General features: G+C 44.6%; 1 protein-coding gene across 1 annotated transcript; it reads right to left on the bottom strand.

Annotated features, from left to right (window-relative positions):
* Window positions 1–1,562: 1,562 nt before the first annotated feature.
* On the bottom strand, window positions 1,563–25,859 carry SERPINA6 (serpin family A member 6). The gene is made up of 5 exons (XM_086363104.1): window positions 25,726–25,859; window positions 13,763–14,391; window positions 8,432–8,702; window positions 3,531–3,678; window positions 1,563–1,952 (listed from the first exon to the last, which is right to left on the bottom strand). The coding sequence occupies exons 2-5, from the start codon at window positions 14,370–14,372 to the stop codon at window positions 1,767–1,769; spliced, it is 1,215 nt and encodes a 404-aa protein (XP_086219230.1). The 5' UTR covers window positions 14,373–14,391; window positions 25,726–25,859; the 3' UTR covers window positions 1,563–1,766.
* Window positions 25,860–27,761: the final 1,902 nt, after the last annotated feature.

Genomic DNA, 27,761 nt, shown 5'->3' with positions numbered 1-27,761 from the left:
TTTGCTTTTCGCTTCTCTTCTTTTCACAGCTATTTGTAAGGCCTCCCCAGACAGCCATTTTGCTTTTTTGCATTTCTTTTCCATGGGGAGGTCTTGATCCCTGTCTCCTGTACAATGTCACGAACCTCATTCCATAGTTCATCAGGCACTCTATCTATCAGATCTAGGCCCTTAAATCTATTTCTCACTTCCACTGTATAATCATAAGGGATTTGATTTAGGTCATACCTGAATGGTCTAGTGGTTTTCCCTACTTTCTTCAATTTAAGTCTGAATTTGGCAATAAGGAGTATAAAAATATGTATATTTAAAGAAAGGGAAAGTCACTCAGTCGTGTCCAACTCTTTGTGACCCCATGAACTGTAGCCTGCCATTGTCCTCTGTCCATGGAATTTTCCAGGCAAGAATACTGGCGTGGGTACCATTCCCCTTTCCAGGGGGTCTTCCCGACCCAGGGAACAAACCCAGTGTCTCCTGTATTGCAGGCAGGTTCTTTACCTTCCGAATCACTAAAGTATCCCTCAGTTCCTTTCTCTCAAGACATATGCTGTTGTTGTTCAGTAGCTCAGTCGTGTCCAACTCTTTGCGACCCCATGAATCGCAGCACGCCAGGCCTCCCTGTCTATCACCAACTCCCGGAGTTCACCCAGACTCACGTCCATTGAGTCAGTGATGCCATCCAGCCATCTCATCCTCTGTCGTCCCCTTCTTCTCCTGCCCCCAATCCCTCTCAGCATCAGAGTCTTTTCCAATGAGTCAACTCTTTGCATGAGGTGGCCAAAGTACTGGAGTTTCAGCTTTAGCATCATTCCTTCCAAAGAAATCTCAGGGCTGATCTTCAGAATGGACTGGTTGGATCTCCTTGCAGTCCAAGGGACTCTCAAGAGTCTTCTCCAACACCACAGTTCAAAAGCATCAATTCTTCGGCGCTCAGCCTTCTTCACAGTCCAACTCTCACATCCATCCATGACCACTGGAAAAACCATAGCCTCGACTAGACAGACCTTTGTTGGCAAAGTAATGTCTCTGCTTTTGAGTATGCTGTCTAGGTTGGTCATAACTTTCCTTCCAAGGAGTAAGCATCTTTTAATTCATGGCTGCAGTCACCATCTTCAGTGATACTTTAAATGTGTTTAAACATATTTTTTCTTTGTCCACATGTGTACCCTTTCCAGTGCTCTTCATTCTTTTGTGTCCATCCTACTTTCCATCTAGAAGCATCTTATTTCTCTGTAAAGAACTACTTAAAATTTTTTAGTAAAGGTGGTAAGCTTCCTCAGCTCTTATTTCTCTGAAATATCCCTTTGTTTTGTCTTCAATTTTGAAGGATTTTTTTGTTTTTTTGCTTTCTGAATGATATGACATCCCTGCCCCCAACCCCCAGCACTTTAAATACATCTTTCTGTTGTGTTTTGACTTGGATGATTCCTTCTTTTTTCAAGTTTTTACTTAGAAATAATTTCAAACTGACAAAAGTTTACAAAAATAGTAATGTTTCCATAGACCTTTCACGGTGCTTCCACATATCACATACCCGTAGGACAAGGATCAAAACCAGAAAATTGCATCAGCACAGTATTACATTGATATTACTCAATGTATCGGTCGTCCCCCTCTTCCCGTTCAACCACGCTTGTCACCAGTAGCAATGACAGTGATTTATTACAAGAGGGGAACCTGGGGAGGATTAGGGGGAGCCCTCCCACCCCTTTCTGTGGGGTCTGGGTGCCCGAGTCAGACGCAGCTTGGCTCCTGGGAGTGCACCCTTAGGTCGGATTCACAACCTTGCCCAGGAAGAGGCTGCTCCACGTGAAGTCGTCGAAGATCATGATGATGAAGGGCCGGTTGAAGCGGAGGGTGAGCGGCCTGGGCGCTGCGCTCAGGCTGACCCGGGTCGGGGCATCTGCCTCCAAGCCCTTCTCATCGACCTGCAGTGCTGCCTTATGGACCACCTGGTGGGAACAGACCCGGCGTGGAGGATGAGCACCTGCTGCGTGGGCGGAGCTTTCTGAGCTCCTCCCACCCTCAGTTTTCTGGACTGCGAAGCTGAGGCTCAGAGACGGGCACTTAGTGATAGCTCATCTATGCGGCAGCCCCGGACCAGCACCGGAATCTGTCCACCTCCCGGACCCAGGTCACACCTAGGCTGCCTCCCTAGAAAACCGGCAGGTGGCGCCCACCAACGGAGATAAAAGGACTTGGGGCTTAAACTGGAGTTCAGCATCCATATTGGGCGTCCCTTACTGGGTCCTGGGCTGGTGGACGGAGACCTCGTTCCCTCTTCATTTTGCCAGTAAATACGAGGGTTCGATTTATGCAAAAGGTTTGTACCCACTCTGTAGGGGAAAGGGTCATCTGTGACTTCTCAAACATCCCTAGTTATAATCAAAATTAGAAGATATTCTCAAGCCAGTAAAACTCTTGAGTGGCTTGTATTAAAAGCCTTGGACAGATCAGAACTGGCTGATTAAATAACACTACCTATGGGATAGGATGGCTTCCCTGGTGGCTCAGTGGTAAAGAATCTGCCTGCCAATGCAGGAGATGCAGGTTTGATCCCTGGGTGGGGAAGAGCCCCTGGAGAAGAAAATGGCAACCCACTCCAGTATTCTTGCCTGGAGAATCCCGTGGGCAGAGGAACCTAGCGGGCTCCATGGGGCTGCAAGGGGTCAGACATAACTTAGCAAGTAAACAACAGCAACGAAGGGACAGGACTCTCCTGGATGGAGCAGCTGGGAATCAGAGGCTCAGCACACTCTGTAACGAGCCCCACATGGCTAGGGAGAAGCTGAGCTGGACTAGGAACCCCTGCAGTGTGTCCTGGGAATGTGAGGTTTTGAGTCATATGTTATTCTATTTACTGCCTCTGTGACCTTCACTCTCCCAGAGATTCCTCCTCTGAGAAACTGGGGTTGCAGCCACCTTGTAAGGAGGTAGCAGTTTGACTGAGTCCTTCACACACAGGCAATGTTGAGCGCACACCATGTGCCAGACATCACAGTGGTCAAGATCTGTGAGCGTGAGGGCAGGGGCTACTCTCACTCTCCTGTCCCCTCTCTTTTTTTTTTTGTCATCCATAGGATGGTAAGATCCTGTGAGGGCAGGGCCTTGTCTGAGGCATCCCTAGTATCTAGCGCAGGTGGGGGCACATGGAACATGTTTAGTAATATTTTCTGAGCGACAGAACCTAAAGCTGAAGGGTGGCGATTCAGTGTGATCTCATGCAGACCCTTCCTTTTGCTGGCAGTCCTGCCGTGATGACTTTGTCTTCCACAGAGCCCCTCTGTGTGGCCTGGCAGAACAGGTGGACACTGGACTGTGCTACTGCTTTGTCTCCAGCTTCCTGTGTGACCTTAGGGAGGTCACGTTCTTGCTGAGCCTCCGTTTAGCCTGTTGTAAACTGGAGGCTTGGAGAAGACCTCTCAGCCTGGGCTCTAGTGACCTGTTCATGGATGGGCTCTGTGTTGCTTATTATTGTTTGTACTGTGAATTTTGGTAGAGGGGGAAGGAGGGGCTGTAAAGACACCTACCTTTGACACCTTCGGCAGGGCCTCTTGGGTGATGCCTGAGAAATGTGTCCGGTTGCTGAGCAAGTCTGCAATGCCCATGTCCCCCATGATGCCCCCAAGGTCGTAGGCTCCAGAGATGGAGATCTTTGGGATGTACAGGTCCACCTGGCTGCTCGGGTAAGCAGATGGGGTTAGACTTTCCTGGGCTGGGCCTGGTCAGCCAGACTCCCCTTTCCCCTGGGAGGCCCTGCCTCCCTGATGGACCTGCTCTTTGGGGATAGGGGAGGGGACAGGGCAGGCGGCAGCATCTGCCTCTCCCTGCAACACACAAGCAGCTTCTTCTTTGGGCCTCTGAATTGCAAAGTCCTTTCTTCTCAGCTCTTTCTTGGAGCTGATTCCACTCAATCCAGCTAAACTCCTGGACCCTGAAGGAAAGAATCCCTAAAGAAGTCCTTGTGGACAAGAGAAATAAAAGTGAAAATAAAAAATAGGATCAAATAAAACAGAAGTTTTTGCACAGCAATGGAAACCATAAACAAAATGAACCTATGGAGTGGGAGCCAATATTTGCAAATCATGCTACCAACAGGGCTTAATTTCCAAAATATACAAACAGCTCATACAACTCAATATCAAAAAACCAAATAACTCAATCAAAAAAATGGGCAGAAGACCTATATAGACATTTTCCCAAAAAAGACATACAGATGGCTAATAAGCACATGAAAAGATGCTCAACATTGCTAATTATTAGAGATATGCAAATCAAAATCACACTGAGACATCACCACACACTAGTCAGAATGGCCTTCATTTAAAAAGTCTATATATAATAAGTTTATAAATGCTAGAGAGGGCATGGAGAAGAGGAAACCTTCCTACAGTGTTGGTGGGAATATAAATTGGTCCAGCCACTATGGAAAACAGTATGGAGTTGCCTTAAAAAACTAAAAATTTATCATATGATCCAACAATCCCACCCCTGGGCATATATCCAGAGAAAACTCTTAATTTGAAAGGATAGCTGTACCTCTATGTTCATTGCAGCACTCTTTACAGTAGACAACACACCCTAAGTGTCCTTCAACAGATGAATGGATAAAGAAGGTGTGGTGTATATATACAATGGAATATTAGTCAGCCATGAAAAAGAAAGAATTAATGCCATTTTCAGCAACATGGATGGACCTAGAGAACATCATAGTGAAATAAGTGAAGTGAACATCAAGTGAAATAAGTCAGAGAGCAAAAGGCAAATACTATACGATATCATTTATATGTGGAATCTAAAAAATAATACAAATGAATTTATTTATAAGGCAGAAAGAGTCTCACAGACCTAGGAAACAAACACTGTTACCAAAAGGGAAGGGGTAGGGGGATAAATTAGGAGTATGGGATTAACAGATACACACTGCCATATATAAATTAGATGAACAACAAGGATTTACTGTATAGCACAGGAACTGTATTCATTATCTTATAATAACCTATAATGGAAAAGAACAATAAAAGGATATATATAACTGAATCACTTTGCTATACACCTGAAACTAACACAATATTGTGTATCAACTGTACTTTAATTTTAAAAAGAAAAAAAAAAGACCTGTGGAACCTCAAGCATCCCCTGGGAGAAATGGAGGAGTGGAGGGAACAGGCAGCTGGGAGCAGCGGTCCTGGCCCCAGCCGTGCTGCTAATGCTGTGTGGCTTTAGCCAAGTCCCATCCCTCTCTGAGCTTGTCCTCATCTACACCACATGGGGGAGAGAAGATGCCTGAAACCCTGAAGTCAGTGCTAAGGCACGCGCTGTCCATTGCGGGAGGGAAGGCTGGAGAGCTGCTCTGCACTGAGCACAAGCCACCCTGGGGAGGCCTGGAGGCTGCCAACCTGGGGAACTGAGGCGGAGTCCAAGGCCAATGAGATGTGGGACTTATCTAGATGAGCAATGGCAACAGAAGGTAAGGGAGGCAGACCCATACCGGGCAGCTCCTGGTTCACCTTCCTGACCTCCTTTACCTCGCCTAAGCTGCGCAACCTTACAAAGTGGAGTCAACATCGTCAATTTCCAGATTGAGACTGAATCTCAAAGAGAGACTGAGGAATTTCTCCAAAGTCACACCCCTGGGAAGCAGCAGGACTATGATTCTTCAGGACTTGTTGCCTTGGAGCCCCATCGCCCTACCCCGAGAGCTGTCCCCATGACCTGCCGGCAGCAGGAAGGTGACAGCTGAGCAAGGGGACCCGGGGGAAGGCTCTCGAGAGAGCACCTTGTGAGTAGGGCCCAGGGGCTTCCAGTGGGAGGTGGGGTGTCAGCTGGGCTCTGAAGGATGCTGAGCTCAGATCCGTTGGAGAGCATGGTGGGGAAGGGGCGGTGATGCTGGGAGTGGTGAGAAGTGACCGCGTGAGTGTGAAGGTGAGGAGCTGTGGGTGACATCATTGGGATAAAGTAGATGCCCAATCACATATGATGTCTAAAGGTGCAAAGTTTTATCTTGAATGTTTATTTTTTAAAAATCTAGACGAAAATGGCACATGTTACTGGTGAATGTTGTTTTAAATATTTTAGTTTAGAGATTATTTTTGGAGTAAAGAGAAAGGGTATCCTTTGTCTCATTTTCAATACATCAGGGTTTAGAATTTGAATCAGAGCATTATCACCACCTGGTGGGGCTGTACCTGAATTGCAGGGTCCCTTCGAGGGGTGAGGGTGAGGTAGGGATGGGACGGTTGACCAGAAAAACTGGCAAATGGGTCCCTACTATTGACCAAACATGGGGTTTCCCCAATGGCTCAAGCAGTAAAGAATCCACTTGCAATGCAGAAGACATGGGTTTGATCCTTGTGTTGGGACGATCCCCTGGAGGAGGAAATGGCAAGCCACTCCAGTATTCTTGGCTGGAAAATCCCATGGACAGAGGAACCTGGCATTCAGGGGGTTGCAAAGAGTCAGACACGACTGAGCACATGATGGATGGGTGGACGGATGGACCAAACACGGGCTCACATGCACACACCCTGGAGGGAGGGATGGTTGGTCCAAGATCACTAAGAATGCCTTCCATGGCCCCCATGTGGCTCTGGGGATCTCTCTGGAACACAGAGCTGACCATAGCTCTCTTTCCTGAAGGAGAATGCCCTAGGACCTCCTGTCCACTCTGGAACTGGATTAACCTCTCCAGAAGCACCAGCACTCAGCAGCTCTCCAAGAGGATCATTTATAATAAAAAGAACCCCAAACCATGGAACACAAAGCCTATGTCCATAACAAAGTAGAAGAGCTTCTTTCTAGATTTTTCTGCCTGCAAAATTCTTGGATTACCAAGTTCATCTGAGAGGGATTTGGCTTATCCTCTGCTGCTGATGGTGCTCGGGTCCTGGCCTCCCTGACTTGGCTGGTGCTGTTACCCCTTCCACCCGCGATCCTGGGTGCTTCATGCTGACTGAACTTCTACTCAGGCTTAAGGCTCAGTTCAAAGTGAAAGCCTTCTGCTCTGCAGCCCCTTCCCCAGTTTCCTGGGGTAGAGTCCAGTTTCCTACCCTCTCCCAAGTTTTATACGTTATGCCTCTCCTTCCCTCTCTTGCCCTGACAGAGCTTACGTCACTGTACCACTAATAATTCCACTAGAATCTTCTTTCTTCTCTAGAGTACATCCCTTCTGCTTAGCCTAGCGCATCGTACATAGCAGTTGCTTCCACATATGGATACTGAATGAATGGATGGATGAATGAATGATGTGGTGCCTGCCCCACGAGCCTTCTCGAGAGACTCTAGATCCAAGGGTAGCCTCCTTCTCCTACAGCCCCTCTCCCCCTTGAGTCTGCATACTCTCCCCCACCAGTTCTCATGTTGATTGGTTCATGCACAGACAAAACCCCCGTCTCCCAAGAGTGAAGACCGTCTTCTCGAGAACATCTGCTCCCTCCTCCAAGGTGAGGATCAGGGCTGGACACAAGCTTGACTGTAATTTTGATTTCCCTCTAGCTCAGGGGTTCCTGGGAAAAATGAGTTTATTATGTACTTATGTCCTTACTTTCTTACTTGTTTACTGATTGGTTGATTGATGGAAGAAGCATTAGATCCCTCAAGTGATTTAACCATTCATAGGCTTTGTGTGTTTCCCTGATAGCTCAGTTGGTAAAGAATCCACCTGCAATGCAGGAGACCCTGGTTCGATTCCTGGGTCAGGAAGATCTGCTGAAGAAGGGATAGCTACCCACTCCAGTATTCTTGGGCTTCCCTTGTGGCTCAGCTGGTAAAGAATCCACCTGCAATGCGGGAGGCCTGGGTTCAATCCCTGGTTGGGAAGATCCCCTGCAGAAGAGAAAGGCTGCCTACTGCAGTATTCTGGCCTGGAGAATTCCATGGACAGTCCATGGGGTCGCAAAGGACTGGACACAACTGAGGGACTTTCACTTTCAGGCTTTGCATTGGTTCCAGGGCGGGTACCGTGGTCAGTAGTTTCATTATGTATTTTTTTTTCCTAATTTTATTTTATTTTTAAACTTTACATAATTGTATTAGTTTTGCCAAATATCAAAATGTATACATATCATTATGTATTTTTATGGTCTCTCAGGAATCTTTAGCAGTGCTTGGTGGCAGGTAAGCAAGGTAACAGAATGGATCAGTGTGGGCTTGTGAACTCAGTTTAAGAAAAAGATGAAAGATGTGATAATACAGGGGATAGCTATCAACTTCCTGATTGAGAAGGACCTCCCTTTGTGGAATGCCCCAGAGCATCCCAGTGTCAATCAACAGGTGGATAAACAAGTGTGACTTTAGGTCAGAGAACCCAGCACACAGGGAAACAATAAGCCCTGGAGGGCAAGTGTAGGGGTAGAAGGATAGCTAGATGGGTCCCTTTTCTACTCACCCCACTTTCTGGGAACTGCAGAAACTCAGTTGGCTAAGGGCTTACCTCATGGTTAGGGACTTGGACCACCTCTGAATGGTGTCCCGGCTCAGCGCGGTGATGACCGAGTCCATCTTCCCCTTGACTGGGAGCACGAAGAAGACAGTCTCATTGCCTGTATAGTCCAGCTGTACCAGCTGGCAGGGGAGCACCGAGTCGTTCAGGTACTTGATGGTGTTCGACTGGAACATCATGGGCACCTGCACCGTGGTTGCCTCGTTCACATGGAAGTTTTCTTCTCTGGTGCTTTCCAGGTCGAAGGAGTGCGCCCACATGCCTGGGGACAGGAGGGACGGGGAGGGGAGAAAACAGGCCCGTGAGAGCAGGAGGAAAGCACAGCTTGGGTGGCATCAGAGCACCAGGGCTGACCACCAAACAAATTACTCAGTGGCCTCCTCCACCTGGAAGGTCCTCACCAGAGCTGCTGGAATTTTGTGCTAGGATGTGAAACTCCCAGAGGTGTAAAGCCTGCTCCATCCTCCTTTGGGATACACTGAGGATTAGTATGCTTTCTGAGACTGACTTCTAAAAATGGAAGGAGAGAGAGAAAACAGAGAATGCCAGTCCTGGGATTTGGGAGTGGGATTCAGTACACTAGACTTTGGATCGAGTGGATCTTGGCTTGGAGGGCTCTGGAAGTAGTGCTGGGGGAACTGATCAACCATTCCATCCTCACCCCCTGATGTCCTGGCCACAGAAGCACAGCAGGCAGCCTGGTCACCCAGTCAGTCGTACCCACTTTCCTGCAGGCCCCTCCTCCCCTCCTGAGTGGCCCCAAGGGCCACAGCACATTTCCTAGAGACAGGATCAGGGTGAGATGAGTCCTTCAAGGTCTCAGACTCCCATCCCCACCTGGACTCATATTCCCTTCACCACATTCCACAACAGCATCATGCAATCTGTTTGTTCCTCTTATGATGGGGAACTCACTACTGTAATTGATGGGACTTTCCACTACTGGTTAATACTGGTGGGAAGGAAGTTGCTCCTTGTGAAAGTCACTCAGTCATGTCCGACTCTTTGCGACCCTATGGACTGTAGCTCACCAGGCTCTTCTGTCTATGGAATTCTCCAGGCAAGTGTACTGGAGTGGATAACTGTTCCCTTCTCCAGGGGAATCTTCCCAACCCAGGGACTGAACCCAAATCTCCCGCATTGAAGGTGGATTCTTTACATCTGAGCCACCGGAGTTGCTCCTTAGAGGAAGCCAAAGCCTGCCTGTTGGTAATACCTGCCTGCTGAGCCTGTTCAGCCCTTGAGTTTATTCCAAGCAACTCCAAGTCCTCTTGGAGATGACAGGTTTTTGGATATTTAAACATGGGTTGAGTCTCACCAGGGCCTCCTTGGCTCTAGGCTGTCTCCCCAGGTCTGGAGATGAATGAGGACCCTGAGTCCAGAAGATCCCAAGTGTTCTGGCTTCCCTTGACCTCCAACCCAGAAACCCTTGTGAGGTTACTTTTGCCAACTGAGGCTGCCTGAAGGTGGCCAGAGCATAGCTCCAAGCAGACATTCTCCATCCATCCACCTGTGGGATCTCTGGACCATGGGCAAAAACTCTTGGTTCTGAGGCAGCCTCAGCACCCTGGAAGGGCTTCTAAGGGAGATGACAGGCAGAAGCCAGAGGATGCAGGGTAACGAGCAATGGATACAGATCCTGGAGACTCAGGGACTGCGCCTGGTCCATCTCCATGACTGAGGCTGTCTCACAGCACACGAGATAGTTTATGCGCTCTCAAGCCATCCTCTGGGCTTACTTGATGATTCAGTGGTAAAGAATCTGCCTGCCAATGCAGGAGACATGGGTTTGATCCCTGGGTCCAGTAGATCCCCTGGAGAAAGAAATGGCAAACCACTCCAGTATTCTTGCCTGGGAAATCCCATGGACAGAGTAGCCTGGCGGGCTACAGTCCATGGGGTTGCAAGAGTCAGACATGACTTAGTGACTAAACCAAAACAAAGGAAGTCTGGACTCCTCAGAACTAAAGGGGTGTGTGTTTTGTGGCCAATGGTTCCAACTCACAGCCAAAAAATTGTGGATGAAATATTTTTTAGTGCTAGGTTTTCCATACTTAAAAGTTTGCTGTGTGCTTTTTACCGAGTATTTCTTTTCTAGAAGCAAGTGTATCGTATATCCAGCTTGGTAGAAAACCAAATTTAGAATGCCATCTAACTTCTACTTTAAGGGATTTTTCTTCTTGAAAATTCTTAGGAATTTATGAAGGGAAATTGGAGACAGCAAGGATGAATCCTTGGAAGATCTTTTAACAATATTTCTAATGTTCTCTGAAAAAGAGCTGTTAAGACAATTCACTAAGTAAGAAACACGCCAGGGACACCGTCCATGTCCTAAATTTAGTGATGAGAGCTGCACCATTCTTCATTTGTATTATTATCCTGGCTTGCTGGAAACATTTCAAAGTATCTCGAAGCTTAAACAGGGCCTTATTAATTAGCTTTGCTTTATCATAGAACATCTGTGTATAATCAAGCAACCCACGCTCCTGTCAATGTCTGCTCTTCTTTCAGATGTTCAAACTCTTTCTGATTTTATTACCAGGAAATATTATTTCCTATGAACTCAGCCCCATTGTGGTCATGAGAATGCTTAGAAATTGTGAGAGCAAAGCCCTGTGTCAAATGATACCCTGTCAGCCCCTGTCCTGCCAGCCGTCTCTCAGTCTCCCTTAGGCTCAAGAGGGTCCTCCCTCTACCAGTGTTGCAGAACTTCTATGCAACCACTGCTGAGTTCCTTGCATGTGCCAAGCACCATGCAAAGACACTAGGGTGCCCAACGAGCTGAGGATGCCATGCACGAGAGTGCATAGTCTAGTGGGAGACATGGCCTGGAGAATTCACGGGAGCATCCAGGAACATTTCCAGGCAAACATTCCTAGACTCCTTGGTCCTCCCATGGGCAGGTGTAAAGAATACTGTCTTTTGATTGGGATCACAAAGGATCCTGAATAGCCAAAACCATACTGAGAAAGAAGAGAAAGCTGGAAGCATCACACCTCCTGATTTCAAACCATATTATAAAGTTATAGCAATCAGAACTGTATGGTACAGGCATAAAAACAGACACATCAACCAATGGAACAGAACTGAAAGCCTAAAATAACCCTTCACATATATAGTCAGCTAATATATGACAAGGGAACCAAGAATACTCAGGGGGAAAAAATAATCCCTTCAATAAATGGAGCTGAGAAAAGGATATTCATGTACAAAAGAATGAAATTGAATGCCTATCTTACATCATTCACAAAAACTAACTTGAAATGTGTTAAAGTCTTAAACAGAAGACCTGAAACCATAAAACTCCTAGAAGAAAATTTAGGGGAAAAGAAGCTTTTTGATGTTAATCTTAGCTATGATTTTTTTTGGAGGGGGGGTAAGATAGCAAAAGCACAGCAACAGAGAGAAAAATAAACCAATGGGATCACATCAAACCAAAAAGCTTCTACATAGGATATAGTCAACAAAGAAAAAAGGCAACCTATGGAATGGAATTAAATATTTGCAAAACATATATTAGATAAGGGGAGTAATATCCAAAAAAAAAAAAAGTGAGAAACTCATCCAACTCAATATCAAAAGAAGCCTCAAATAATCAAATTTAAAACTGAGTAGAGGACTTGAATGGATATTTTTCCCCCAAAGAAGATAAAATGTAAATGGCCAATAAGTACAAGGAAATGTGCTTAACACCACTAATCACCAGGGAAATGCAAATCAAAATCACAATGAGATATTGCATCACACCTGTCAGGATGACTATTATTAAAAAGAAAGCAAGTGCTGGTGAGGATATGGGGAAAAGGATGTGGGGAACCCTCGTGCCTTGTTGGTGGGAATGTAAATTGGTGCAGCCCTTATGGAAAACATTATGGAGGTTCCTCAAAAAATTAAAACTAGAACTACCACATGATCCAGCAACTCCATTTCTAGGAATTATCAGAAGGAAATGAACCCACTATATTGAGGAGATACCTGCTCTCCCATGCTCACTGAAGCATTATTCACAATAGCCAAGATATGGAAACAATTTAAGTATCCACTGATGAATGAATAAAGAAAAGTACATTTATATTCGCACACACACACACACACACACACACTGACTGGAATATTATTCAGCCCTTCAAAGAAGGAAACGTTGCCATTTGTGACAGCATGGATGAATCTTGAAGGCATTACGCTCAGTGAAATAAATCAGACAGAGAAAGTTAAATATTACGCTGTCACTTGTATGTGGACTCTAAAAACACAGAACTTACAGAAACAGGGAATAGAATGAGGGGAGAAATGGGTGAAGATGGTCACAGGTACAAACTTCCAGTTACAAAATGAGTAAGTTTCAGGAATCTAATGTACAGCTTGGTGACTACAGTTAATAACACTTTTGGGGCTTCCCTGGTGGCTCAGTTGGTAAAGAATCTGCCTGCAATGCAGGAGACCCAGGTTTGATCCCTGAGTCGGGAAGATCCCCTGGAGAAGGGAATGGCAACCCACTCCAGTATTCTTGCCTGGAGAATCCCATGGGCAGAGGTGCCCGACAGGCTACAGTCCACGGGGTCGCAAAGAGTCGTACATGACTGAGTGACTAGCACACTAACACTAACATAAACTTAAAAGTTGTTAAGAGACCAGATGTTGAAATTCTCAAAACACACACACAAGTAACAAGCCTAAAATTTGTGCTGTTTAAGCTACCAAAGTTTAGTATATCCCCAAGCTACCTGTTCATAAAAATGATTGGGGGAGGGGCCCTTGTTAAAAATACAAATTCTAGAACATTCTTGCTGCAGTTTTACTCCAGTAGATCTGGCATGGACACCAGGATCTGTCATTTTAACAGGTCTCCATGGTGATTTTTATGGATACGCACTTTGGAAAATTTTGCTCCAAGTTGGTGAGGAGGGGCTGCGGTTTGACTGAGAGGGGTCTTGGTCACAGCTGGCTTGGGAAGTGTTTAATAGGCTGTCTGGAAGTTCCTGAGAGTGTGGGCTATCTGTCTGGTTCTAGACTGTATTTTCAGCCCCTGACCAAGTACCTGAATCTCAGTCAGAAGTTGGCCAATATCTGTAGACCATGAGGCACTCAGAGGGTTCATGGTTACATGTGGGCCTTAAACCAACCTGCAAGAGCATGGGCAAGCTGTTCTTCTGAGTGTCATTTTGATCCTTGGTGAGGGTGATGTAATTCACTTTTCTAATAGGATCATGGTGAAGATGGAGACTCTTCAGACATGCATGTGCTTTATAAGATCAAAGACTTTGCCTAAGAGTACACTCTGGGCTTTGATGGCTTTAACTGAATGGGATGGGTGAGGGGTACCTTTAAAAAAGATGTAGTTGACCAGGATGAGTGTGGCTGAGCTGTCTGACTCCGAGAACAAGTCCACAATGTTCCCTTGTGTCTTATTCTTGATATACTCGTTGATTTGTCTGCTGGCTCCTGCCCAGTCCTGAAAATCTGTGGTCAAGGCCTCCAGCTCGTAGTAGTGCTTGGTGTCTGCTGAGAATGACTCCAGAAGCTCCAGGCTGTGGTCAAGGAACAAGGCATTGCCCATGGTCATGTCCAAGGTGGTGTTTGACTCCCTGAGGAGGTGGTGGAGATGCCGGAAGGCCCGGTGGATCTCAGCTTCGGACATCTCAGTAAGGTTGAAGCCCAGGCCTTGGAGAAGCTGCTCCCGTGTGTAGCCTCTGGCGCCCAGGGACAGCATAGCTAAGGCCGTGGAGATGCTCACAGGGGAGATGAAGACATTCTTGCCGGGAGCTGAGGCCACTAGGTGCTTATACAGGGTAAAGGCAAAGTCAACATTGTTTGGAGCCAAGTCCCGGTGAGGGTTCCTTGTGCTCATGTCAGTGTCAGAGCCCTTAGCCTGGACGGTCCAGAGCCCACTGGTAGACAGCCAGAGGAGACAGGTGTACAGGGTGGGTAGCATTGTCCAGGATGGCCAGGTCCTGCAAAATCAGAAATGCTCATTAGATGATGTGGGTCCTCCGAGGCAGTGGGCATGGTAAGCAGTAGGCAGAAGCCCTAGCAAAGACCCCACTCAAGCTCCAATTTCTTCTTTTACATTGGCTGTGTGGCCTGGGGCAAGTCAGAACTCTGGGCCTTGATTTCCTCTCCTGAAAGTATGAATTGCACCTGCTGTGATTTTCAAATACCAAACCATGTGCCCAAAATATGGCTTCAGGTGACAACAACAAAGTATAAAGGATTATTTTGATTTTAGGTGGGCAGAATAGATGCTTAGAAAGGTTAACTACCCACTCAGTTAATACATTCAAAGTACTGAAAGAAAAAACTATCAACCAAGAATACTCTATCAGTCAAAACTGTCCTTCAAAAGTGAGGAAGAAACTAAGACATTTCCAGATAAACAAAAGCTGAGGTAGCTTACCACTAGACCTCTCCTATGAGAAATGCTAGAGGGTGTACTTCTGGTTAAAATGAAAGAACCATAGAAAGTAAATAGATTCTGTAAGAAGAAGTAAAGATCTCTGCAAAAGGTAAATACATGAGTTAGTATAAAAACTAGCATAATTTTGACTTGTAATTCCACTTGTTTATGTTTTATATATGATTTAAAAGAGTGACACATAAAATATAATTATTCATGTATCTTTTTGGACACACAATGAATAAAGATGTAATTTGTGACATATAACTGAAAAGATATGGGAATGGAACTATATAAGAGCAGTTTTGTATGTTATTGAAGATGATCTGGCATAAAGTCAAATGACAGTGTTATAACTTTACCATATTAAATGCAATTTCCATTAAAACCTGAAAAGATATAGAGTGTGCACAGAGATGAGCTTTCCTGCTAGCTCAGCTGGTAAAGAATATGCCTGCAATGCAGAAGACCCCAGTTCGATTCCTGGGTCAGGAAGACCTGCTGGAGAAGGGATACACTACCCATTCGAGTATTCTTGGGCTTCCCTGGTAGCTCGGATGGTAAAGAATCTGTCTGCAATGTGGGAGACCTGGGTTCAATCTCTGGGTTGGGAAGATCCCCTGAAGGAGGGCATGGCAACTCACACCAGTATTCTTGCCTGAAGGATCCCATGGACAGAGGAACCTGGCAGGCTACACAGTCCATAGGGTCACAAGGAGTTGGACATGACTGAGCACCACACAGCACATGCACAGAGGGAAGTGGAAGGTAATTAAACTCCTTCCTTTGTATTAAGGAATATAAATCTTCCCATGTAATTCAGAAAATCAACTAAACACACAAAAATATATTAGTAATGCAGGAAATAAAGGACAAAAAAACTATAAGGCATATAGAAAACAAATAGGAAAATGACCGAGTAGTTCCTCCATATGAGTAATTAATGTAAATGGATACAATTCTCCAGTCAAAAGACAGAGATTGACAGAATGGATTTTAAAAAAAGAAACAACTATATGCTCACTACAAAAGATTCACTTTAGATCCAAAGGCACATATATGAAAATGAAAGAATGGAAAAAGATAATCCATGTAAATAGGAACCAAAAGGGAGTACAGCTAGCAGAAGAAAGGAAACAATAAAAATTAGAGCACAGATAAATAAATAGAAGTTAGAGAAAATCAATGAAGCCAAAATATGATATTGTGTAGTATTATAACCATATATTCGGAGAAGGCAATGGCACCCCACTCCAGTACTCTTGCTTGGAAAATCCCACGGATGGAGGAGCCTGTTAGGCTGCAAGCATGGGGTCACTAAGAGTCAGAGATTGAGCAACTTCACCTCACCACTTTCACTTTTCACTTTGATGCATTGGAGAAGGAAATGGCAACCCACTCCAGTGTTCTTGCCTGGAGAATCCCAGGGACGGAGGAGCCTGGTGTGCTGCCATCTATGGGGTCGCACAGAGTCAGACACGACTGAAATAACTTAGCATAGAATAGCATAACCATATATTAGGATATAATTATAATAAAATCTAATCTTCAAAAGGATTAATAAAATTGATAAGCCTTTAGCTAGACTAATTCGACAAAGAGAGAGAAGACTCAGATTACCAAAAGCAGAAGTGAAAGTAGGGGCAGTATTACTTATCAGTTCAGTTCAGTTCAGTTCAGTTGCTCAGTTCATGTCTGACTCTTTGCAACCCCAAGGACTGCAGCACGCCAGGCTTCCCTGTCCATCACCAACTCCTGGAGTTTATTCAAACTCATGTCTATTGAGTCAGTGATGCCATCCAACCATCTCATCTTCTGTCCCTTTCTCCTCCCGCCTTCAATCTCTCCCAGCATCAGGGTCTTTTTCAAATGAGTCAGATCTTCACATCAGGTGGTCAAAGTATGGGAGTTCCAACTTCAGCATCAGTTCTTCCAGTGAAAATTCAGGATTGATTTCCTTTAGGATGGACTGGTTGGATCTCCTTACTGTCCAAGGGACTCTCTAACTCCACAGTTCAAAAGCAGCAATTCATCAGTGCTCAGCTTTCTTTATAGTCCAAATCTCACATCCATACATGACTACTGGAAAAAACACAGCTTTGACTAGATGGATCTTTGCTGGGTAAGTAATGTCTCTGCTTTTTAATATTCTGTCTAGGTTGGTCATAACTTTTCTTCCAAGGAGCAAGCGTCTTTTAATTTCATGGCTGCAGTCACCATCGGCAGTAATGTTGGAGCCCAAAAAACTAAAGTCTGTCACTCTTTCCACTGTTTCCCCATCTATTTGACATGAAGTAATGGGACCAGATGCCATGATCTTAGTCTTCTGCATGTTGAGTTTTAAGCCAACTTTTTCACTCTCCTCTTTCACTTTCATCAAGAGGCTCTTTAGTTCTTCTTCACTTTCTACCATATGTGTGGTGTCATCTACACATCTGTGGTTTTTGATATTTCTCTTGGCAATCTTGATTCCAGCTTGTGCTTCATCCAGCCTGGCATTTCTCATGACATACTCTGCATATAAGTTAAATAAGCAGGGTGACACTTTACAGCCTTGGCATACCCCTTTCCCAATTTGGAAGCAGTCTGTTGAAGAATGTCCAGTTCTAACTGTTCCTTCTTGATCTGCATACAGATTTCTCAGGAGGCAGGTCAGGAGGTCTGGTATTCCCATCTCTTGAAGAATTTTCCACAGTTTGTTGTGATGCACACAGTCAAAGGCTTTGGCATAGTCAATAAAGCAGAAATAGATATTTTTCTGGTACTCTCTTGCTGTTTTGATGATCCAATGGATGTTGGCAATTTGATCTTTGGTTCCTCTGCCTTTTCTAAATCCAGCCTGAACATCTGGAAGTTCATGGTTCACATACTGTTGAAGCCTGGCTTGGAAAATGTTGAGCATTACTTTGCTATCATGTGAGATGAGTGCAATTGTGCAGTAGTTTGAGCGTTCTTTGGCATTGCCTTTCTTCAGGATTGGAATGAAAACTGACTTTTTCCAGTCCTGTGGCCATTGCTGAGTTTTCCAAATATGCTGGCATATTGAGTGCACCACTTTTACAGCATCATCTTTTATGATTTGAAATAACTCAACTGGAATTCCATCACCTCCACTAGCTTTGTTCATAGTGATGCTGCCTAAGGCTTCACATTGACTTCACATTCCAGGATGTCTGGCTCTAAGTGAATGATCATACCATCATAGTTATCTGGGTCATGAAGATTTTTTTGGTATAGTTCTGTGTATTCTTGCCACCTCTTCTTAATATCTTCTGCTTCTGTTAGGCCCATACCATTTCTGTCTTTTATTGTGCCCATCTTTGCATGAAATGTTCCCTTGATATCTCTAATTTTCTTGAAGAGATCTCTAGTCTTTCCCATTCTGTTGTTTTCCTCTATTCTTTGCAATGATCCCTGAGGAAGGCTTTCTTATCTCTCCTTGCTATTCTTTGGAACTCTGCATCCAGATGAGTATATCTTTCCTTTTCTCCTTTGTCTTTCACTTCTCTTCTTTTCACAGCTATTTGTAAGGCCTCCTCAGACAACCATTTTGCCTTTTTTGCATTTCTTTTTCTTGGGAATGGTCTTGATCACTGACTCCTGTACAATATCACGAACCTCCATCCATAGTTCTTCAGGCATTCTGTCTATCAGATCTAACCCCTTGAAGCTATGTCACTTTCACTGTATAATAATACCTTTATTGACTATGCTAAAGCCTTTGACTGTGTGAATCAGAACAAACTGTGGAAAATTCTTCATGAGATGGGAATACCAGATCACCTGAACTGCCTCCTGAGAAATCTGTATGTAGGTTAAGAAGCAACAGTTAGAACTGGACATGGAGCAACAGACTGGTTTCAAATTGGGAAAGGAGTATGTCAAGGCTGTATATTGTCACCCTGCTTATTTAACTTATATGCAGAGTACATCATGAGAAGTGCTGGACTAGATGAAGCACAAGCTGGAATCAAGATTGCCAGGAGAAATATAAAAAACCACAGATATGTAGATGACACCACTTATGGCAGAAAGCAGAGAAGAGCTAAAGATCCTCTTGATGAAAGTGAAAGAGGAGAGTGAAAAAGTTGGCTTTAAACTAAAAATTCAGACTAAGATCATGGCATCTGGTCCCATCACTTCATGGAAAATAGAAGAGGAAAGAGTGGAAAGAATGACAGACTTTAGTTTTTTGGGCTCCAACATTACTGCCGATGGTGACTGCAGCCATGAAATTAAAAGATGCTTGCTCCTTGGGAGAAAAGTTATGACCAATCTAGACGCATATTAAAAAGCAGAGCTATTACTTTTCCAACAAAGATCTGTCTATTCAAAGGTATGGTTTTTCCAGTAGTCATGTATGGATGTGAGACTTGGACTATAAAGAAAGCTGAGCACTGAAAAATTGATGCTTTTAAACTATGGAGTTGGAGAATACTCTTGAGAGTTCCTTGGACAGCAAGGAGATCCAACCAGTCCATCCTAAAGGAAATCAGTCCTGAATATTCATTGGAAGAACTGATGCTGAAGCTGAAACTCCAATATTTTGGCCATCTGATTTGAAAAACTGACTCATTTGAAAAAGACCCTGATGCTGGGAAAGATTGAAGGCTGCTGGAGAAGGGGATGACAGAGGATGAGATGGTTGGATGGCTCAATATACATGAGTTTGAGTAAGCTCCAGGAGTTGATGATGGACACAGAGGCATGGTGTGCTGCAGTCCATGGGGTTGCAAAGAGTTGGACATGACTGAGCGACTGAACTGAACTGAACTGAACTGATACCTGAATGGTCTGGTGGTTTTCCCTAGTTTCTTGAATTTAAGTCTGAATTTGGCAATAAGGAGTTCATGATCTGAACCACAGTCATCTCCTGGTCTTGTATTTGCTCACTGTATAGAGCTTCTCCATCTTTGGCTGCAAAGAATATAATCAATCTGATTTCGGTGTTGACCATCTGGTGATGTCCATGTGTAGAGTCTTCTCTTGTGTTGTTGGAAGAGGGTGTTTGCTATGACCAGTGCGTTCTATTGGCAAAACTCTTTATTAGCCTTTGCCCTGCTTCATTCTCTATTCCAAGGTCAAATGTGCCTGTTACTCCAGGTATCTCTTGACTTCCTACTTTTGCATTCCAGTTCCCTATAATGAAAAAGATATCTTTTTCGCTGTTAGTTCTAGAAGGTCTTGTACGTCTTCATAGAACTATTCAACTTCAGCTTCTTCAGCATTACTGGTCGGGGCATAGACTTGGATGACTGTGATATTGAATGGTTTGCCTTGGAAACCAACCAAGATCATTGTCATTTTTGAGATTGCATCCGAGTACTGCATTTCAGACTCGTTTGTTGACTATGATGGCTACTCCATTTCTTCTAAGGAATTCTTGCCCATAATAGTAGATATAATGGTCATCTGAGTTAAATTCACCCATTCCAGTCAACTTTAGTTCACTGATTCCTAAAATGTTGATATTCACTCTTGCCATCTCCTGTTTGACCACTTCCAATTTGCCTTGACTCATGGACTTAACATTCCAGATTCCTATGCAGTATTGCTCTTTACAACATCAGACTTTATTCCCATCACCCATCACACCCACAACTGGGTGTTGTTTTTACTTTGACTCCATTTCTTCATTTTTTCTGGAGTTATTTCTCCACTGATCTCCAGTAGCATATTGGGCACCTACTGACCTGGGGTGTTCATCTTTCAGTGTCTTATCTTTTTGCCTTTTCATACTATTCATGGGGTTCTCAAAGCAAGAATACTGATGTGGTTTGCCATTCCCTTCTCCAGTGGACCACGTTTTGTCAGAACTCTCCACCTTGACCTATCTGTCTTGGGTGGCCCTACATGGCGTGGCTCATAGTTTCATTGAGTTAGACAAGGCTGTGGTCCATGTGAGCAGATTGGTTAGTTTTCTGTGATTCTGTTTTTCATTCTGTCTGCCCTCTGATGGAGAAGGATAAGAAGCTTATGGAAGCTTCCTGATGGGAGAGACTGACTGGAGGGGAAACTGGGTCTTGTTCTGATGGGTGGGGCCATGCTCAATAAATCTTTAATCCAATTTTCTGTTGATGGGTGGGGCTATGTTCCCTCCCTGTTATTTGACCTGAGGCCAAACTATGGTGGCGGTAATGAAGATAATGGAGACCTCCTTCCAAAGTTCCCATGCAGGCACTGCTTCGTTCAGTGCCCCCTACCCTGCAGCAGGCCACTGCCGACCCACACCTCCACCAGAGACTCCTGGACATTCACAGGCAAGTCTGGGGCAGTCTCTTGTGGGATCATTGCTCCTTTCTCCTGGGTCCTGGTGTGCACAAGGTTTTGTTTGTGCCCTCCAAGAGTGTGTTTCCCCAGTCCTATGTAAGTTTTGGCAGCTTTATGGTGGGGTTAACGGTGACCTCCTCCAAGAGGGTTTATGCCATACCCAGGTCTACTGCACCCAGAGCCCCTGTCCCTGCAGCAGTCCACTGCTTACCCATACCTCCATAGGAGACACTCAGACACTCACCACAGGTCCTGGTGAGCACATGGTTTGTTACTACCTATAGCACAGAAATTTTTTAAAAATTATGAGAATACTATGAAAAAATTAGAAGTTCTACACCAAAAAATTGGATAACCTAGATGAAATGTAAAATTTATAGAAACACAAAACATACCACAATTAAACCACAAAGAGACAGAAAATCTGAATAGACCTTTAAGTAGTCAGGAAATTGAATCAGTAATTGAAAACCTCCCAACAAAGAAAAACCTGGATTATACAGCTTCAGTTTTGAATTCTACCAAATACTTAAAGAAGAATTGGCACAAATTCTCCTCAAACTTTCCAAAATAACTGAAGAGGAGGGAATGTTTCTTAACTCATTCATTGCCCTGATACCAAAGGCAGACAAAGACACTATAAGAAAAGGAAACTACAGACAATTGTTTATGAACATTGATGCAAAAACCCTCAACAAAATGTTAACAAACAGCATTCAGCAGCGTAGTAGAAGGATTTTACACTATGTCAAAGTGGGATTAATTCCTAGAATGCAAGATCAGAATGGCCATCATGAAGAAATCTACAAACAATAAATGTTGGCGAGGGTGTGGAGAAAAGCAACCCTCCTACAGTGTTGGTGGGAATGTAAATTGGTCCAGACTCTATGGAGAACAGTATGGAGATTCCTTAAAAAACTACAAATAGAGCTCCCATATGATGCAGAAATCCCATTCCTGACCATATATCCAGAGAAAACCATAATTCAAAAAGATGCATACCCCAACATTCACTGCAGCACTATTTACAGTCGTCAGGACATGTCCTTTGAGAGAGGAATGGATAAAGATGTGGTACATATATACAATGGGATATCACTCAGCCATAAAAAGACTGAAATAAGGCCATTTGCTTCAACATGGATGGACCAACAGACTGCCATACTGAGTGAAGTAAATCAGACACAGACAAATATCATATGGTATTCCTTATATATGGAATCTAAAAAAAAAGTTACAAATGAGCTTACATAGGATCACAGATACAGAAAACACACTTATGGTTACCCGGGGAAAAGTGAGGGAGAAGGGATAAATGGGGAGATTGGGATTAATATACATACACTACTATTATAAAATAACTAAGAAGAGCCTACTGTATAGCATAGGAAACTCTACTCAATACTTCATAGTGAACTACATGGGAAAAGAAACTAAAAAAAGAGTGAATACTTGTGTATGTATAACTGATTCACTTTGCTATACAGCAGAAATCAACACACCATTGTAAATCAACTATACTCCACTAAAAATTTAAGATAAATAAAAAGTAAAGGGTATAATAACGATGAACAGTCAGATAAAGAGAGTAAGGCAAGGTCTAGAGGGGTCTTAAACACAGGGGCTCTTGTCCCTGTGGCTTGTATATATACCACCCTCTCGCCATGTACATTCAGAAGCTCTCTGAACCCCACACCTTTGGCATGCTTATGGAGACTTCATCACATAGGTGGAATTGATCATGAACTTAATCTCTAACCCCTCACCCTTTCCTGCAGGATGGGGCTGAAAGTTCCAAGTTCCAGTCATGACTTGATCTTTCAGGTGACCAGCCCCCATCCTGAGGCTATCCAGGATCTCCTCATTAGAGCAAAGGACACTGCTGTCACCCAGGAAATGCCAAGGGATTTTGGAGCTCTGCCTCAGGAAGCAGGGTCAAAGACCAAATACTCGAGCAAAAGATGCTTCTCGCATTCTTATCACTTAGGGAATTACAAGGGTTTTAGGAACTTGGTGCTAGGAACCAGGGGGCAGAGATCAGTATGTCTCCTGCATTGCAGGCAGATTCTTTACTGACTGAGCCACATGAGAGCCCTACAACAGTCAAGTTCATAGAAACCCAAGGAAGGTTAGTAGTTATCAGCACTGGGGGTGGGGAGGGAGGAAATGGAGAGTTAGGGTTTAATGGGTAGAGTTTCAGTTTGTGATGATGAAAAAGTCCTGCAAATGGATGGTGGTGATGGTTACAGAACAATGTGAATGTACCTGATACCAGAGAACTGCACTCTTAAACCTGGTTGAAAGGCTCAATCTTTATATATCTTACCACAATAAAAAATTAATGATAAGCCATTAAAAAGGTTTGATAAAATGATTCCAAAAAATATAGCCAAGGTCAGAATCAGTAAGCAGACACTCTGCCTGCAAGGCCAGTGGTCCCAAGCCCTGTGCTTTATGGAACGCCCCCGTATTCCTATAAAGGAAGGATGCTTATAGGAGAAGCAGGTCCCCCTGCACCACCCCACCTGCAGGACTAGCTATGCTGGGATGGGGCTGGGAACCCACAGTGAAACCAGTCCCTCAGGAGAATGCATGCACACTGAAGGTGGGAGTCAGTAGTCTGCTCCGGAACACACCCTGAGGCCCTTTCCTGGCCCACTGCAAACCCAGAACTTCACGAGAACCTCTCTTTGAGCCCCTCTCAAGCCCCCTGCCTGCCTCCCTCCACGTGGTGGAAATACAATTCCTGTTCCTGGCTTCTTGGCTTTGATAAGAGCCTCACCCCGTCCCTGCCCAGTTTCCTGGCTTACAGACAATCTCCATTTTCCCAGGTTTCACGGCAGACCAAGTCAGATGGATATCTCAGCACTATCTTATGACCCAGATGATCTGGGTGCACTGTTCAAACTCTGCCTGTTTCCTTGATATAAAGTAGAGTTGCTAACAACACATACCCCTGGCCTGGCCCATTTGACTGTCCACCTTTCTGGGGTCTGTCTTCTTCTCCAGTTCTAGGACACAGCCCAAAATTGGGACTTGGCATCCCTCCCAGTTGCCCCTCCTCCCCGACCTGATCTCCATGCCTCTTGCTCACCTCCTGCCAACCTTTCTTTCCTCTGCAGCCAGGGCATGTTTCCAGAATCAAGCAGATGGGCCAGCCTCCTGCAGAAAAGCTGTCAGGGACTCCCATTGCTCCCAGGCAGGGCTGATCCTCACTCACATTGCCCAGAGAGTCCTGCCTCAACCCCCAACCCCAAATTTGGCCTGTTGAAATCTCAGTCATAGCAACACTGTGTCTCTTGGGGTGTCCTCCAAGCACGTACCAGACTTTCATCCTTCTGCCTGGGTCAGGCCAGGGAGGTCATTCCATTCTCCAATGTTTGCAAAGCCTGGCTCTGGCCTGAGAACTGGAGACAAAGATGGGCCAGTTCCAGTCCTTCCCCATGTGGCTCCACTCTCTGCACTCTGTTGGCCTGTCCCCTCCCTGTCATGCCTGGATCACTTCCTTACCTCCTCCAGGAAGCCCTCCTCTGTGCTTCTCTCTGTCACTGCCCCTGTCAGACTTTAGTGAGATCTTTGCTTCAGTCCTGGCCATCTCCATGCTCATCTTTGGCCCCTTCTTGGGCAAGGACCTGATGCAGTTCACAGCCTGGAATGGGATGGGCTTGCCCCCAGTAGAAATTCTTCTCTCTTCCCTTCTCTTCCTGCTGTCTCTGAGATTTCATGCCTCATACCCTCCTGTGCTAATCCCCTCCTGTACTAATCCTCCAAGATGGGGATTAAAACTCTACCCACCTCACAAGACTGTTGTGAATATCAGTCACAGCTGTTAACAGTGCTTTCTTTAATGACCTCACTTCCTGGGTCATCCTGGGTCCATTGTACAGATGATGAAACTGAGGCCCAGGGAGTGAGGGCTGAAATCCCAAGCCTAGCGGTCTGACTACATAGCTTGTGTTCTGCCTTTCTCTAGAGTGAAAACCCAGCAACGTAAAAATGCAGAATATCAATATCATCCATGGATTTCATTTCATGTATGTCTTCCTTGTCCCTCATTTTTGAAGTCATACACATGCAGTACACACCCACTGTGTTCTCTATTTTTCTAGATGCTCTGTACAAGTCAGGCACAGTCCCAGGCCCTGTGCATTTAACCTCAGACTGTGTGCTGTAATGCTGGTAGTTCCGTTCTGTCTGCAGGATCCTTGCCCCAGGTCATCCAGGGAGGAGGTGTGTGCAGCTCTGTAGGGTACAGTCTGTGCTGGGTCACCTGGGCACTGTCCTCCCCTGCCTGTGTCCCCCGGCAGGGGCGCTCTATTGTGCCGATCCATCCCAGCTCTCAGACTCCATCTCAGAGGCCGTTAATGGCTGTCTGGCTGGCCTTAGGGGCATTGTGTGATAGCTGGGAATGGCTTTTAGAGCCAACTCCTGCAAGACAGGAGCCCAGGAAAAATCAAAACCCCTGTGGGTGGCCCACAGACTCTGGAAAACCCTCTCTAGGGTTGTCTCCTGTCACTGCTGGTTGCCCTAAGGCTCCATGCCCCATTTTAAAAAAAAAAAAATTCAGGTGAGCAAGACGCAGTCATGGCTTGGTTCTGGAGGCCGGGCAGCTGTTACTCACGGTCAGCAGTGGGCTCAGGCTGCAACTGCTGGCTTGGTCCTGCTGTCCTGGATCATGTCATGTGTACAGTAAGCCAGCGGGGCTGCTGCTGCTAAATCCTGTTGGTCAGCTTCCCAGCTGGTTAATGGTTAGAGGGGGGCCAGTGGCCTTCACCATTTGGTGGTCCCCTCCCCCCAGTCATTAACCAATGGGAGCCTTTTCCAGGAAATTTAAGTAAACACAGCAATGCTGCAAATTAACTTTCTTCTGCATTCAATTCCCTGAGGTTTGATTTTTTAATAGCAAAATGCGGCTGGAGTTACGTCAGGGTTTGTGGTTGCCTGGGTGGCAGTGGGCGCAGAAGCCACAGGTGTCCTTAATTAGCATGATGGTGCTCACACCTGTGAAGAACCAGGTGCTGAGCTTCATCTGGGAATGAGTCCAGCCCAGAAGGTCTTACCTTCAGGGGGGCAATAGTGTGAGGGGAAGATAGATGTGGAATAAAAGCAGTGGAGTGCTTCCCGTGGATTATCTCATTTAATCCTCATGACTCTGGGAAACGATACTATTATTATTACTATTCTCTAGACGAGGAAACTGAGGCGCATGAAGCTTAAGGGAGCTGCTCTTGAGATTCAAATCCAAGACCATGCAACTCTGAAACCTAGCACCTTCCCTTCCCTCTTCCCTACATTTTTATTCATCAGCTCTCTTTTGGCTGCAGATGACAGACCCAACTCAAACAGCTTTAAAGCAGGAAAGAATTTATACCAGGTCTCTTGAAGGATAATTCTGAAGTGGGAGGGCTTCAGGCCTGGCTGGATCCAGGAGTTCCAAGGTGGTCATTAAATTAATCTCTCTCTCTCTCTCTTTTTAAAAAATTCTTTTTTTGCTCCGCTTTCTTCTTTCCTGCTTTAGTTTCTTTATGGTGGGGAAAATGTGGGCACTGCAGCTGCAGGTTACTTGGTTCTAACTGGTAATATGATATCAGAAGGAGAGAGACTCACTTTTTTTCAGTGTTCATATCAGTCCCCCAAAGGACATGATTGCCCATCCTTGGATATAGTGTGCAGAATACAACATTGTGAACTGTCAATCAGGGTACTGTGCCCTCTGCTGGCCTGGTGCTGCTATTACTACCTTTCAGGGAAGTGGGGAGATGTTCCCCTGAGGCCGGCAACTCAGTGGAGGTTTTGAGGGCACTTCAGTTTTATTAATAGTTATTGGGCTTTTCAAGATTTTTTATTAAGCCAATTATAGAATTTATAACTAGGAATAGTTATAAGTATATAAATATAAATATATAAATATAACTAGGAATTTACTGTTTTTCAAATCTGTGTCATATCAGTATTTTAAGCTTAATAGGAAATGTTAAAATCTCCACTCATAACTGTTCATTTATTTACTTCTCTGTCAGTTGTTGGTTGATATACTTTAAGACCATTAAAACGTATGCAACTTTTGATTATTATATCATTTCTCTCTATTGTTCATTTTTCTTTTATCTTGTCTTTATGTGGCACATTTTTGTCTGAAATTCTATTTTATTTAGTAAGATTGGTTTCCCAACTGTTTTGGTTCATTCTTGCTTGATATATTACACCTTTTCATTTACAAGCTATCTATGCTTTCTTGTTTTAAGAGCGTCTCATATACACAACGTTTTGCTGGATTTATTTTTTATTTTCCGACAGTGAAAGTCTCTTTGTCTTTCAGTTGGCGAAATTAACCTATTACATTTTATTTTAATTATGGTTGTTTTAGGACTGACATACCACTTCATCTCATATTTTTCATTTACTATATATTCTTTTTCTTTTTGTGTCTTTTACTTCTTTGCGTTGAAAAGGTTGAATTTTCTCCCACGGGTTCAAAAGATACTCATTCTATTTTTGGCCTTATGATGGTCTCCCTTTACTAAAAACACCAAAAACCTTCAGCTAAGATCCTAGCTATCAAGGAGCAGAGACGAGCCATCCCTGCTGTGCCTGGTCTGAATTCCTGTCCACAGAACCCAAGAGTGTAATAAATGGCTGTTTTGAGCTACTACATTT

This window comes from Bos grunniens, chromosome 21 (genome assembly GCF_055505025.1).
Source record: "Bos grunniens cultivar Pamir isolate PY7600 chromosome 21, Bosgru_T2T1.0, whole genome shotgun sequence".
Classification (NCBI taxonomy): Eukaryota; Metazoa; Chordata; class Mammalia; order Artiodactyla; family Bovidae; genus Bos; species Bos grunniens.
Note: the sequence above shows the minus strand (reverse complement) of the source record. Positions and strands in the feature narration are given on the sequence as shown.